General features: G+C 40.9%; 1 protein-coding gene across 1 annotated transcript in view; it reads right to left on the reverse strand.

Annotated features, from left to right (window-relative positions):
- Positions 1-8509, reverse strand: part of LOC119785595 (RIMS-binding protein 2) — a 98252-nt gene extending 89743 nt beyond the window's left edge. Inside the window, exons 1-2 of the mRNA XM_038288323.1 lie at positions 8378-8509; positions 2301-3271 (exon numbers count right to left, since the gene is read on the reverse strand). Coding sequence (XP_038144251.1) covers positions 2301-3113 — 813 coding nt within the window. The 5' untranslated portion in view covers positions 3114-3271; positions 8378-8509. The remainder of the gene's footprint in view (positions 1-2300; positions 3272-8377) is intronic.
- Between the last annotated feature and the right edge of the window lie 5575 nt (positions 8510-14084).

Here is a 14084-nt window from a genome sequence, read left to right on the forward strand (position 1 = left end):
TTCCCGCAGCACCAGAGCCTAGAGCGTCGGCTCTGGGGAGCACGACTTACGTCACGTTTTTTACGTAAGTTACGCAAGTTACGCAAGTTGGAAGAACTATTCGAGGAGGAAGACAACGAGCTGCGGTCACTTTGTGAATCAAAGCCCTGTCTTTCCTTAGCCCAGAGGGTAGATCAGGAAATCCAGCTCTGTAAAAGCTTGCCCTCCATCCCCTGCAGGGATAGCGCCACACTGTGGTGGTGGAACAAGCAAGATACGCTGCCCTTGCTATCTGGACTGGCTGAAAACTACCTCTGTGTGCAGGCTTCCTCCACCCCATCTGAGAGGGTGTTCTCCACGGCTGGAGACACCTTAAGCGCTGAAAGATCCTGTATCCTTCCAGAAAAAGCAGATATGCTCATCTTTCTGCAAAAGAACTGTTAATTTTCCCTACTACTGTTTTATAATTAGTATTTTTTGTTATTTAAAATAGGTTATTATCCCATCATTTGTTATTAGACATTGTTGGTTATTAAGTTTGTTCTTATATTCATTTTTCATTTAAACACAGATGTTACTCCAGTTTCACATTTCCTGTGGACATCTTGATCTTGTTGAGTTTGTAAGATTGTGCAATAGTGAAGTAAACAAAGTTGATGCTGATAATCAAACTGTTTGTTCTCCTTTTTCCCCCAAATTGGAATCGAAAAAAGAATCGATAAAGAATCGAATCGTTTCATAGAATCGAAAAGGGAATCGGAATCGTGAAAATCTTTTCAATTCCCAACTCTAGTCACCTCCCAGAAAACCAGATTGAAAACAAAGCTAGTTTTTGAAAAGAAGAAAAGAAGTAATCTCTCCACTTTATTATGAAATTTAAGAGGGAGAAAAAAATCAGTTAACCGGATTTGGCAGGAAAAAATATATTTATATCGGATATTAAATATTTTAGCTAGATTTCTGGCCTTACTCTTGACTAACAATATATCAAGAAAACAGCTATCGATAGACTTTTAACACTGAAACAACATGGCCGAACCTTGTGATGAAGGGCACAAGGTAAGTCCATATTTTGATGCTTTTTTAAGTGATTTATTCAAACGCTTTTTTGTGGAATGAGTAAACTACATAACCAAAAATGCTGCAACTAACATTTATTTTACAAATCTGTCAATAATTTAGTTGATTAATCGATTAATAATCGAATAGCAAAAGGTTCCTTAAAGAGGATTTTTCATGAAATTAAACCAGGTCAAACTAACTAACTTTTCGATTTGAGGAGTTTCGTATAGAGCATACTGAGAGATGAAAAAGCAAAAGGCAAAATATGTACATATTATTTTTTCAATCTTGGTATAATTGCTGCTGAAGGTGGGTTGCTCTGTCAGCTAAAGGCATGTTTTAGTCTCTATACTTCAGTTAATAATTAATCCATACCTAATTAATTGACGATTATTTTAATAATCTATTAATCAGCATTAATCTGATAAATTTTTTCAGCCCTAAATATTTGACACAATCATTTCTTTCGGTCCTTTGGTTTTAAGCCTTTGTTTCCTCATCATTTCTTTTCGGTTTCAGCCCCGAATTTTAATTTCAGTGCATCTCTAGTCTTGACAAATAAAAATGTTGCTAACATTCATACAGACCAATAGAAACGTTCTTCACTTTGCACTCATGTTTTCTCAGTTAGCTCGCTCCTAATGATGTACCACTGGTGATGTGGTCTCTTTATGGTAAATAACAAAACAAACTCGAGTATACCATTAAATAGACACTGAAATAATGTAGAACACTGAATGAATTTATTCTAAATTTAATCAGAAATTCTCTAAGTGTAACTATAGGGATCTATAGGAGTAGAGATCCAAAACGCTGGAAAAAATAGAAATCTAGATGAGTCATTTTTTCTTAAAATAAGTGCACTTGTTCTTGGATTGAGGAGATAAAAGAGACATTTAGCCAATGGAGCAAGACAATTTACACTTAAAATAAGAAAACACAATTGCATTGTGTTATTTCAAGTGCATATTATCTAATTATCTTATTTTAAGAATAAAAATACTCATTCCATTGGCAAATCATCTTATTACCTACTCTAATTAAGGATAAATACACTTAATTTAAGAACTTTTTACTTATTTCTAGATCGTTTTTCCAGTGGATGACTTGCTCTCTTTAATAAATGGGAGACAAAAATCTATTTATAACCTTCAATTGCACAAAAAACCCACATAGCAATCCTGTCCACCTCTATGTGTACTGTGTGTTTAAGGGGTGCATTAAATGCCACATTTATGTATGAAGATTCATAAACTCACCTCCATGTTTCTTTTGGTGCCTGTGGTGGATGAGGACTCGTCTGATGAAGAAGACTCAGCACAGAGCGATGGGCGGTGTTCCTGAAGTGCATGGGTGGAGTTGTGGGGTTGACAGATTTTCAGCGATCTTAACTGACCGCCACCTGTGACTGGCCTACAGGTGCATGGCCCAGCAGTGTGGAAGCTGATGCTTGAAGGCTGCTTCCTCTGGTCAGGTTTGGACTTTCTGTAGTATGGAGGTAAAACTCTCTGGCTGTTGGAGCAGGTCTGGGGTCGTCTTGGCTTCTTTGAGAAGCTCCTTGCGACGTTGCTTTGAGGTCTTGAACTTTGAGTGCACTGCAACAGCCTCCCATGAGCCTCTAGAAGGCGGCAGAGGAAGACAGCCTTTTCTAGCTCAGATCCTTGCCTATGATGAAAATGATAACTTGCCTGCTTCCCATTTATCTTCTCATAAAGTATGAGGAGAAATTTCTCCAGCTTTGAATGTCCACTGCTGAGATCAAAGCCCGTTTCCCCTGCAGACTTCACCTTGCTGTGTTGCTCTGTGTTTTTAATCGTCCTCTCTTCAGCCAAGAGATTTCTACCTCGGGTTTGCCTGGCCGCCAGCTCCCTCACGGCCCTCTCGTGTTCCTGCTCCGCTTCTTCTCGTAGGCGCCGAAGCTCTACGCCAAGCTGCCCGCAGGCCCACAGCGTTCGGATCTTTTCTGCCTCCAAGTCTGCTTGCAGGCTCTCTAGCTCTCGCCGGTAGTCCGCCTGGTTCTGGCATGACCTCTTAGACAACAGTGCCAGAGGGTTATCCCTGTTCTCCCTCATGCTGCCTCATTCACAGCACAGCATGCAAGCAGGGGTGAGTAGTTTTATTTTCTATACAGGAGGGCATGCATTAACAGTAGAAAGAGGAGCAGGTGAGTGATGGCTGGATGGTTAGCAGACATGCATTTTTTAAACACAGGAGCGTTGGAAAGGTGAGACTGTAGAGGGCATGGGAGAAACGAAAATGGGATGAAGATTAAATTGCAGAAAAGGAAATGAACAAAAAGAACAAAACATGCAAAAACACAAACTAATAAGATCATTAAAAAAATCTGATTTCAAAAGGAGAATTCTGGTTTTCATTTCACATTGTGTATGAAAGGTGTCAAGTAACGAAGTACAAATACATCCTTACTGTACTTAAGTACATTTTTTAGGTACCTATACTTTACTCCATTACTTATTTTTCTTCCTACTTCTGACTTTTACTCATTACATTTTCACACAAGTATCTGTACTTTCTATTCCTTACATTTTTAAAACAAACGTTACTCTTGGCTTGGGTTTAATTCTTATAAATATTTATTTCCTGTCATGTGCGCCATCCAATGCTGATCATTGGCGCCATCCACATCTAGTGAAAACTAGTGTAATTGGATGAGTCATATAACGCAAACACTCATTGGTTAGCTATTTGTCAAAATTCATATAAAGACATCTCGCTGTTTTTTTTAAAGGTTACTTCATACTTTTAAGTAGTTTTTGGAGCACATACTTTTTCATTTTTACTTAAGTAAAGAGGTCAAGTTGATACTCCAACTTTTACCAGAGTGTTTTTAAACTGCAGGATCTATACTTCTACTTAAGTAATAAATATTTGTACTTTTGACACCACTGTGTATGACTGTAATGATCACTTTAACAATATTCGACTTTTCCTGACCTGAAGTGAAACGCAAACAAACTGACTTAGTGTCAAAGTTTGGCATCCGGCCACAACAAGTTTTCTTAACGAGACAAACATTGCCAAAGTGAACGTTTTAACCCTCCACCTAATGCTGCTAACTGCCAGTCAGCTGGCTAAATAGTTTTCGTCTTTAATCGGGTCACAGGGGCAGGGGTCTCAATAGAGACTCTCCTCTCCCCAGACACCTCCACCAGCTTTGCTTGGGGAAGCCTGAGGAGCCCCCGGGTCAGCACAGAGACATAATCCGTCCAGTGTGTCCTGGGTCGTCCCCTGGGCCTCTTCTCGATGAGACTAGCCTGGAACACCTCCCTAAAGAGGCGTCCAGGGCAGAGCATGTGAGCGGAGCGTGGAGCGAGCATCTGAGCGGGGCGGAAGAAATAAGGTGGAGCGCAGAGCGGTTTTCAATTCAAAGCCCGGAGCGAGGATTTCGATCTGCTCCAGTTCACTCCGATGCACTCACAGAAATCAATCAAAGTCAATAGAATAGTATTTATTTTAATTCATGTTTCACTTAAAACCTAGGCCAATGTCTATGCTGTAGTCTGTGCCTATGATCTGTTATAGTCTATGCTTCAAATTTACCACAGAATCACTGATACGAGGATTGTATACTGTGTGATAAAAGTGTGATAAAATATCATAAAAACAAACACTAACTATACTTTACAATACAGAGTGGGTTTACAAAAAGTGATCATTGTAGTAAAAGCCTGTGTTTGAAAATGGATCGCATACATTATACGCTATTATCTCATTTGCAATGGGATGCCAACTGACCTTTTTATTGTAGTCAAGTAAAATAAATTAATAATTAAATAGGAAGGGCAACATGAATGGAGCGAGGTGTTACGTTCACAGCTGGGAAACAGTGCGATAACTAAACAGCCAGTTAAATAAGACAATACTAATATATGGGTCACATCATTAAATGAAACGCTGTGTGTCCCAGGCGCCTGGCATAATTACACGAAGGAAAAATGTCAGAAAATGCCTTCTGAAAATTGAGCATGCATGAATCAATTTCGCTTGAGCGGCAGGAACATTAAGGTAAGCACGGAGCCAATTTTGAGCCGGGCGTCGTGGCGCAAATTTTGAGCGGCAGATCGAATGAGCGAGCACCCTCCTGAGCGGGAGTTGCGCGGCGCTCCGCTCTGTTCACATGCTGTGGTCCAGGGGGCATCTGAAAAAGATGTCTTAGCCACATTAGCTGACTCCTTTCGATGTGGAGGAGAACCAGCTCTACTCTGCGTCCCTCTGAATGACGGAGCTGCTCAGTCTATCTCTAAGAGAAAGCCCAGACACCCTTGAGGAGAAAGCTCATTTCAGCTGCTTGTATCTGGGATCTCCTTCTTTCGGTCATGATCCAGATTTCATGAGCATAGGTGAGGGTAGGAAAGTAGACCAACCACTAAAACCAGAGCTTTCCCTTTTCACTCTCTCTTCACCGCAACAGAATGGTGCATCCTCTGCATTATAGCAGCAGCCGCACCAATCCCTCTATTTCCTGCTCCATTCTCCCTTCACTTGTGAACAGGATCCCAACATGCCTGAACTCCTCCACTTGAGGCAGGAACTCTCCAAACTGAAGAGGACAAGCCACCCCTTTATGTTGGGAACTGTGGCTTTTGACTTGCAGGAGCTGACTCTCTTCTAGGCCGCCTTACACAAACCGCCCCAGTGAAGGTCTTGGCAGTATGTGGCCAGCAGATAACCTGACTCCGCCAGATGGATTTGCTCCGCATATCCATCTGGAAACCTTCCGTTGAAGTAATTTTGGGAAGGGGCGAAAATACTGGTTAGCTGATTGGCCTATGTTGGTGATAGACGGGCCAAATAAACCAATCAGATCAACGAAGCATATGACGTACTAACAGGGAGACGACAAAAACACAAGCCAGGCACAAGCCAATTGATAGATCAAACTCTTGCCGAAACAAGTCCGGAGAAGAGCAAAAACATATTTTCCTCTGAAAAAAGCCTCCAGAGCAGTGTTTTGCTCTTCTTTCAGTGAAGAAATACAGTGTAATTCCGATAAAACTTGCTCGATAGCCACGCTAACGCTAGTTTCATTGGCTGAAGCCGCCATGTTCTTTAGACTGAACTGTCGAGCTTCTCGTTGCGTCACATCTCAACCCGCCTCAAAGCCAACGCTGATTGGACCTTCGTTTGGTGAACTGCTCCAAATTTTCTTTAACGGAGAGTAGCCAGACTGATCTGCGAGAGAAACCTTGAAAGCTCGCAAGATCAGGAAGGATGGTCTCACGAGGCTAGCCAGCAGACCTGTTATCTATGAAAAGCAGGGACGAGATCCACTGATGACCAAAGCAGGTCACCCTCTGGCCATTGGCTGCACCTAGAAATCTTGTCCATAACGATTATGAGCCCCTTAGGCATCCTGCAGAGAGCATAGAGCTGGTCCACTGTTCCACAGCCAGGATGAAAACCACACTGCTCCTTCCTGAAGCCGTGGTTCAACAATCAAACTCTCTCCAAAACCCTGGCAAGGAAGGCTGAGGAGTGTGATCCCACTATAGTTGGAACACACCCTCCAGTACCCCATCTTATGCAGGGGAACTCCCACCCCAGTCTGCCAGTGCAGGGTCCCTGTCCCAGACCTCCATGCAATGTTTAAGAAACGTGTCAGCCATGACAGCTCAATAACATCCAGAGCTCAAAGGTATTCAGGCTGGATCTCATCCACCCCTGAAGCCTTGGAGTGGCAACTAAATTCACCTGCTAGATATCACTGCTCTTATCCCTGACACAGGATTATGGTGAGGATTGTTTTCATGATTGCATTGATAATCATTAACTTCCTGTTTTTCATAAAAGCACATTTTTATCTATCTTCTTTTGAAAAAGGCAAGATCTTATTACTTAATATAATCATAAATTAAGATTCTCACACCAGTTTATTATGATCATTATTAACTAAGTATGTAATTATTGTTATTATAAAATGCAATAGAGCCATTCATTTTATAATCCTCTGGCAGAGATAAAAATTATTATTTAAATTATTTTTTATGATTATGATCATTTTCTGTTTAAAGTCATAGGGAAATAGCTGTTCCAACCGTTGCATTTCTGAATTCTCCCGAGTGGTGCAAGACTTTAGCAAGACTTTTCGTTTATCAAGAGAGTGGGGTTGTTGTGGTGGAAGGTTTGCAAGCAAGTTTGATTGTGGCCGGTTTCTCGGAAGAATCTTGCAAACCAGTTAGCAACTTAGTGCTGACTATTATTTTATTATTTGAACCGTGGCGTATATTAGCTTCGACATATGAATCAAGATGCTATGACCAAAAAGATTTGATTGATATGTGATTGGCCAAATTTAGGTGTACAGGCTGACGTATAACTGACTGGCCTGCATAAAATAACAGCAAAAAACAAAACAGAGATTCTAAGACAGGATTTTTTTTTAAATAGAAATTTTCTAAACATGTATATACATGTTTAAGCCAGAATGATTTGACATTTAAGTATGATTTCCCTACGACTTTAACAGTCAGTTGGTTTTCAGATTAATGGTCCTGGTTTTAAGAATAGTCCTGGTGTCTTTGGACACTGAAAAATGCCACCATCTACCTCCAGAAGAGATTCTTCCTCAATCAGGTTCTGCTCAAGTAGCCTGTCTTGTAGTCAAAACACCAACACTGATATATACCGATGTATATGAGAAGCAACATTTCAAACAATCCTAGCTTTTGTTAACTTCGTTTACTTGCTCTGTTTACAAAAATTGGCTTAATAAGATATTAGCTTGCTTTATCTAAGGAAGTTTTGATCTCATGTTGTAATTAAACATTTTATATTTATCTAAAATGATTTGTCAAGTTTCTATAGCCTGGATTGAATCCTTATTCCAAAAAAATATAATTATGGTAGAATCTTTTTATACTGTCAAACAACTGACCAGGTTTCTTTCTTTAAATTAATATTAACTTTGGATTAAAAAAAATATAATAAAAATATGAAAATTCCCATAACTGGACTGAGGGCTTTGTTTTTTATTCATTTATTTTTTAATTGAATATGTTTAGCTTCTGTCGATGCAACAAGTAACTTTCACCATGAGCAGTTTTAGCCCATCAATAAATCATGCGAGTGATGCTTCACTGGATGCTGCTGGATGCTTTATACTCCAGACACTTTGCCAATAGAAGCTAATTAACAAGCTTAATCCTGCGACACGGTAGCATATGGTCAACCAGCTTAAGTTTTAATAACACGCTGTTGAATTAAATAAAGTGTAGGATACTTTATAGTCGACATGGCTAATTGTTAATACGTCCTGTTAGCAACAGTTAGCTAGCCTGCTGTTAAGTTTTCTAGCTAGAACTTATATAAAACTCACCTCTCGGCGGACACTACTGTTATAGTAAACTTTTCACCGTCTGGACATCTTCTATTAACTGTTGTGTCGACAGTAAACGAGGTCATGCACTGCCTCACTGATTAGCAATATTAGTTTTTAAAGGTCCATAGCATCATGTCATAATGGGCTGGTTTATCTGCCACCGTCCCAAACTGTCCCTGTCCACCGTTATCCTGTTGGCCAGCATTGCTGCTGCATTCACGGATACCCTGTAATTCTCTGTGATGAATTGAATAGACAAGTTTCCCTTAAATTTTCCATCCTTTTCCACCAACCATAATACTATAATAGTTCCATATAAATTCTCTGATATATATTTTTCCCCTTTTAAGTACATTTTAAAAGAAAAAGGTTTCGCTGTGGCATTTATCACATTACCAATGTTGTTGTTTTTTTTTTTTTGCGTAGCCTATTATTCCCTCAAGAGGTTGTCATAGCCTATATGTATTTTTTCTGTTACAAAAAACTTTAAAAAGTTTTAAAATATATTCGTGTATTATTCTTAGCAAAAGTAATCCTTCGTTTGTACTGATGTACACATTACTACCAGAGGTACCTGAACGCAACGCATGTGAAGCATTTTACTCAATGTATGACACTTTGGTGACAACTAGTGGCCACATTCTGCAGTCAGAGGTAAAAATATTATTGCAATAATAATATTGTGTTATTATTATTACTACTATTTTTATTACAACAATAATATAAAATGTAGAATTTAACGGGATACCGAATCAAAACTATGTGGAAAAAAGAACAAAATGACAAACTCATGTACTAAAAGTACTAACTATACAGAAGAGATAATTGAGAAAAAGATTCAAACTAATATGGCAAACCACAAACTACAAAAATGGCTGAATTTGGCAAACCAGAAAGAACCAAAACACAATTATAAGATAACCTACAGGACATAATAACTAATAGCTAAATATTTTAGTTAGAGGTCAATAAATATGAATGGAATTTCTTTGATAATTCTAATAACAGTTATATATATTTTTAATAAATTATTATTTAAATATGAGCAGCCCAGTATGTGTAAATTAAATCATAGCTAGGATAAACAAGATATAATCAAATACATTTTTAAATAATTATGATACCTATTATTAATTTAAATAACAGCGATGTAGTAACAGTTTCAGCTTTAGTAATGTATTATATCCTAAATTCTTAACATAATAATAATAATAATGTAGTATTTCTGTACTACTAAAGCTTTTGATATATTTTTTAAATAGACCACATCTACATGATGCTGTCCTCTATAGGGTATAAGGTATCTAAAATATAAATCTTAAAATTACTTTAGGGCAAGAGTTACCTATAATATCTGCAATATTTCCTCTGGTGCAAATCATTTATCACAGAATTCCACATAGACAGCCTTTGATTTTAATATCCCGGTGTTGGGTGACAGGCCTATTGTTGATGCTGTGAGTAACACCTGTTTTCTATATTGTGACATCCCACAATGTGTAATGTAAAAACAAACCATACGGGGGAATCCAATCCTCCTGAGAATTGCAATATAAACTAGAACTTTTGTCCTTATCATTTTATTATACTACTCGTGTCTATACAATATAAATGAGATGTTGGTGTGGGCACGTGTGTGCTGTGAATTTGGTTTATTCCCCCTTGTCTTCATTCTTAAGGAGGTACAAAAACAAACAAACAAAAAAGGCCACAGTACATATCAATTTCAGAAGGAACTATTCAGACACTTGTATTATATCAAACTGCACTTACAATATTCACCACTATTTAGCGCCATTTGCCTTTTTCCTCTGAGCTGGTTTGCTTGGACTTACATTGAATTACGGTGTCATGATCTTGGCACTGATGACCGGATTATTGGTTCATTTCCTCCACCTGCCTAGCTCCGCCCAGTTTTCATTATCACTCATCAGATCCACCTGTTCCAGTTCCTATTTAAACTACTTGGTCCCAGCAATCAGTGCCTGATTATTCGAGCCGTAGGTGAGAGTTCTCTAGCGTTCCCCAGTGTGTTTATTCTGATTGCCTGCTCCTGGCCTTCTGGGTTTGCCTGCTCCTGTTCTTATCTGTTTGCCTGACCTGTCTTCTGACTACTATTGGATCTGTCTCCCGACCCCAACTTGGATTTCCCTTCGGTACCTCTTCTGATCTCTGATCTTCTGGCCTGGACCTCTGCTTCCTCATCGACAACAGCTTTGGATTCTCCTTACGGATACATCTGCTCTTCTACGTCAGCTTGCTTCTGCTCGTCTGTCTGCTCTGCAGCTCCTTTGGCGTCTACCCCTAGAACTCTCTGGGCGACTTCCACTGCAGCTGTGAAAAATTATCCAGCTGGATTCCACTCCTTCCTTTTGGTTTGGATTGAACTTAATAACCAGGTTAGGGACTCAAATGGTCGCTATCGTTCCTTGTCAGAGTTACAGTACGTGGTCACTAATCTATGTTTCGTCCTCTACAGAGGTTCAAGACATCTTATCCTTGCTGTCAAGATCCATAAATTGGAGCAATTAATAAACGAAGCTCAGACTGTCTGCCTGAATTCTGGGTCTAGCGTTGTGGGTCCTGACACAGGGGATATCCAAGGCTTTAGAGGATACAGCAGACGTGTCCTTCAAAACGGCCAAAAAGACCTCAGAGCTGTGCTATAACATAATTGGCAGACTGGCCTTCTAAGGAAGCAGCCGCCAAATTCGAACTCAGCAAAGGTGTGCTTAAAATGCACTGTTTGAATATAATTCCCCTAATGATGTCATATGGGGAAATAAGTTGACAAGTGCTCTCTGGAGCAGCCGATTGGTCAAACTACTTTCATCATCTTAGGTATTATTCCATAGCCTGACGTAGTCCGACTCAATTCTAGTCAGAATATGAGTCTGATACTGCTCCATAGAGCTGTGATTATGGGGCGTTTTTCGAACGAACCAGGAAAAAAAATGCCTCTGCACTCAATTGGATAGACCTACAACCAATAAGAGCAACGGAGTGCGTGACGTATGTTAAGCGAGGCATAGTTGTTGTCCACAAAAATGAAGCTCTAGCGGAAGTTCAATTGAAGAAACTCTGACTTACCTCCATCCAATCAGAAGCTAATCCGTCTCTGAAGCGAGCCATTCAGCTTCGAACTACTCCACCACAAGCCCAATCAGCGTCCTGCTCTCACTTTATAAACGCTCCAAATCTTCATCCCAGCCGTTATCCTGCAATCGCAATGTCGGACTTCGATTCAGACGACAATTCAATTCTCCCTGCTCACAGAGGCTCCCGTTTGGCTGCTCTCGCATCTCCTTCTTCCGCATTGCGCTCCGAGGGCGTGTTGCCGGGCTCCGGCATGGACTCTGCTCGTCTGTCTCGGCTGGCCTCCCTCCTGCCTCCTCGTGGTTCATCTCCCCCGCCCTCCGCTCTTCAATCTGCTCCGATACCTGGCCGCAAGACATGCAAGTCCTCCGCTCCCCCCGCCAGCGCAGAGGGCTCCAGATGCGCCCGCTCCTCTCATCGTATCGATGCGGGCTTTGGACTTTCTTCAGCTTCCCGATTTGTGGCGGCACCCACGTCCGGTCCTTCAGCTGTTTGGCAGCTCCCGGCCTCCCTCCACTCCTCTGGACTCTCTAACTCAATCCATTTCGACGCTGTCCGCACGCTCCGAACCTGGAAAATCCCCGCACTGCCACGTCATCCCTGCCGCTGCCTGCTGAGACGGACCCCCCCCCCTCCCATTCACATTAAGGAACGCCCGCGGGCCATCCCTAGGTAAGATGTATCCAACCATGTTTTCTTCCATATCTTCTATCATTAGATTCGCTTCATGCTTGTCTGCCCCTTATTTAGGCATACACTTATTTCCATGCATGCTATATTTCACTAGCCTAGCTAATTATTCTAGGGAAACTTGTTAATTTAGTCTCTCTTTTCCCCCCCCCCCTGAAGTCGCATCAGCAGGTGACGTCTCAGCTTTAATCATTGATCAGCCCGTCATCTTACTACCCCTTATTATTTTCTGATTATCGTCTTGTCTCCTCATCATCTGTCGTCTAATAATATATATAATTATAATAATAATAATAATCAATAATAATCATAATGATATAAAAATAATAAAAATAATAAAATAATAAATTAATAATTAGATAATTAAAAAAAAAAAAAAAATAAATAAATAAATATACAAATATAGACGATATTATCAATCTTCTGCATGCTCCATTCACGGGTGCTGGTTCATCCTTAGGTTTTGGGGGGTCTTCAGGTTAGGTGTTCGTGGTCCACGGCCTTTATTCTACACCCATCATCTGCCCTGAGGCTACCCCGTTCCATAGCCTGCCGTCGAGGGGCCGTTGGGAAGATTGCATATCCGCCCACCACGATATTTGCAGTAGTAAACTTTATTAGGTCGCTCTCCCGTTTCTTATGCCCTCACCAGAGCATCATCCGGCAGCAGTTCTAACATTTCATCATCTAGCGCATCATGTTCAGGCATTCTAGCTCTTCATTACACCCGAGGGTTACCCCACGTCACTCGATGGTTCTTCATCACCTCAGGATACTTCAGATTCATGCGGCTTCCCTCAGGGTGTATCCTGGGCATCCGTTCCGATTGGAGCAGCTACGTAGTCAGCTACTCACGGGGTTTCTGAGGCTTCCCTCAGTACTGGGCCGATGGTCTTAGCTATACCTCATCTTCCGCCCAGATCTCATCAATTCTCGCAGCGCAGCACACTCTGCCTCTAGGTAACTCTAACACAAATACTGGTGGTGGTTCGAACTCTTTCTCATCATTACCTGACCTAACCATGCCCATCCTAGCTCGTCTTCTCCTCTTCCTACTCATCAGTTATCAACATTCTTGCTTTGTGCAGCTTCATGCTGTCTCCCTGCTATACTTATGCTGTCTTAATTCTGGCTTATACGTGCAATCTCACCTTTATGTCAGGCAGCATCATGCCTTCCCTTGTGTGTCTCGTCGTGTCTGGTCTACGTCTCGTCATGCTCTTTACGCCATTTTGATGCATTTCCTAATGCACCAATATGCACCATGTCTGCGTCTCGTCATGCGTCTGTATTTCGTCATGTCTTTTGTTCATATATGTCATCATCCGCAAGATATATGTTTTATGTCATCCGCAAGAATCATCCGCAAGATATATGTTCTATGTCATCCGCAAGAATCATCCGCAAGATATATGTTCTATGTCATCCGCAAGAATCATCCGTAAGATATATGTTCTATGTCATCCGCAAGAATCATCCGCAAGATCATTATCAAACTCATCCGCAAGATTCATCATCATCTCACCTTATGCCAGGCAGCAACATGCCTTCCCTTGTGTGTCTCGTCGTGTCTGGTCTACGTCTCGTCATGCTCTTTACGCCATTTTGATGCATTTCCTAATGCACCAATATGCACCATGTCTGCGTCTCGTCATGCGTCTGTATTTCGTCATGTCTTTTGTTCATATATGTCATCATCCGCAAGATATATGTTTTATGTCATCCGCAAGATCATTCAGCTCATCCGCCAGATTCATTATCAGACTCTTCCGCAAGATCCATTATCAGACTCATCCGCAAGATTCATTATCAGCAAGATCCATTATCAGACTCATCCGCAAGATCCATTATCAGACTCATCCGCAAGATTCGTCGCCGTCGTCATCATCATCGTCGCCGTCATCATCACCATCGTCAT

Source organism: Cyprinodon tularosa, unplaced genomic scaffold (genome assembly GCF_016077235.1).
Source record: "Cyprinodon tularosa strain WSP-4 unplaced genomic scaffold, ASM1607723v1 ctg251, whole genome shotgun sequence".
Classification (NCBI taxonomy): domain Eukaryota; kingdom Metazoa; phylum Chordata; class Actinopteri; order Cyprinodontiformes; family Cyprinodontidae; genus Cyprinodon; species Cyprinodon tularosa.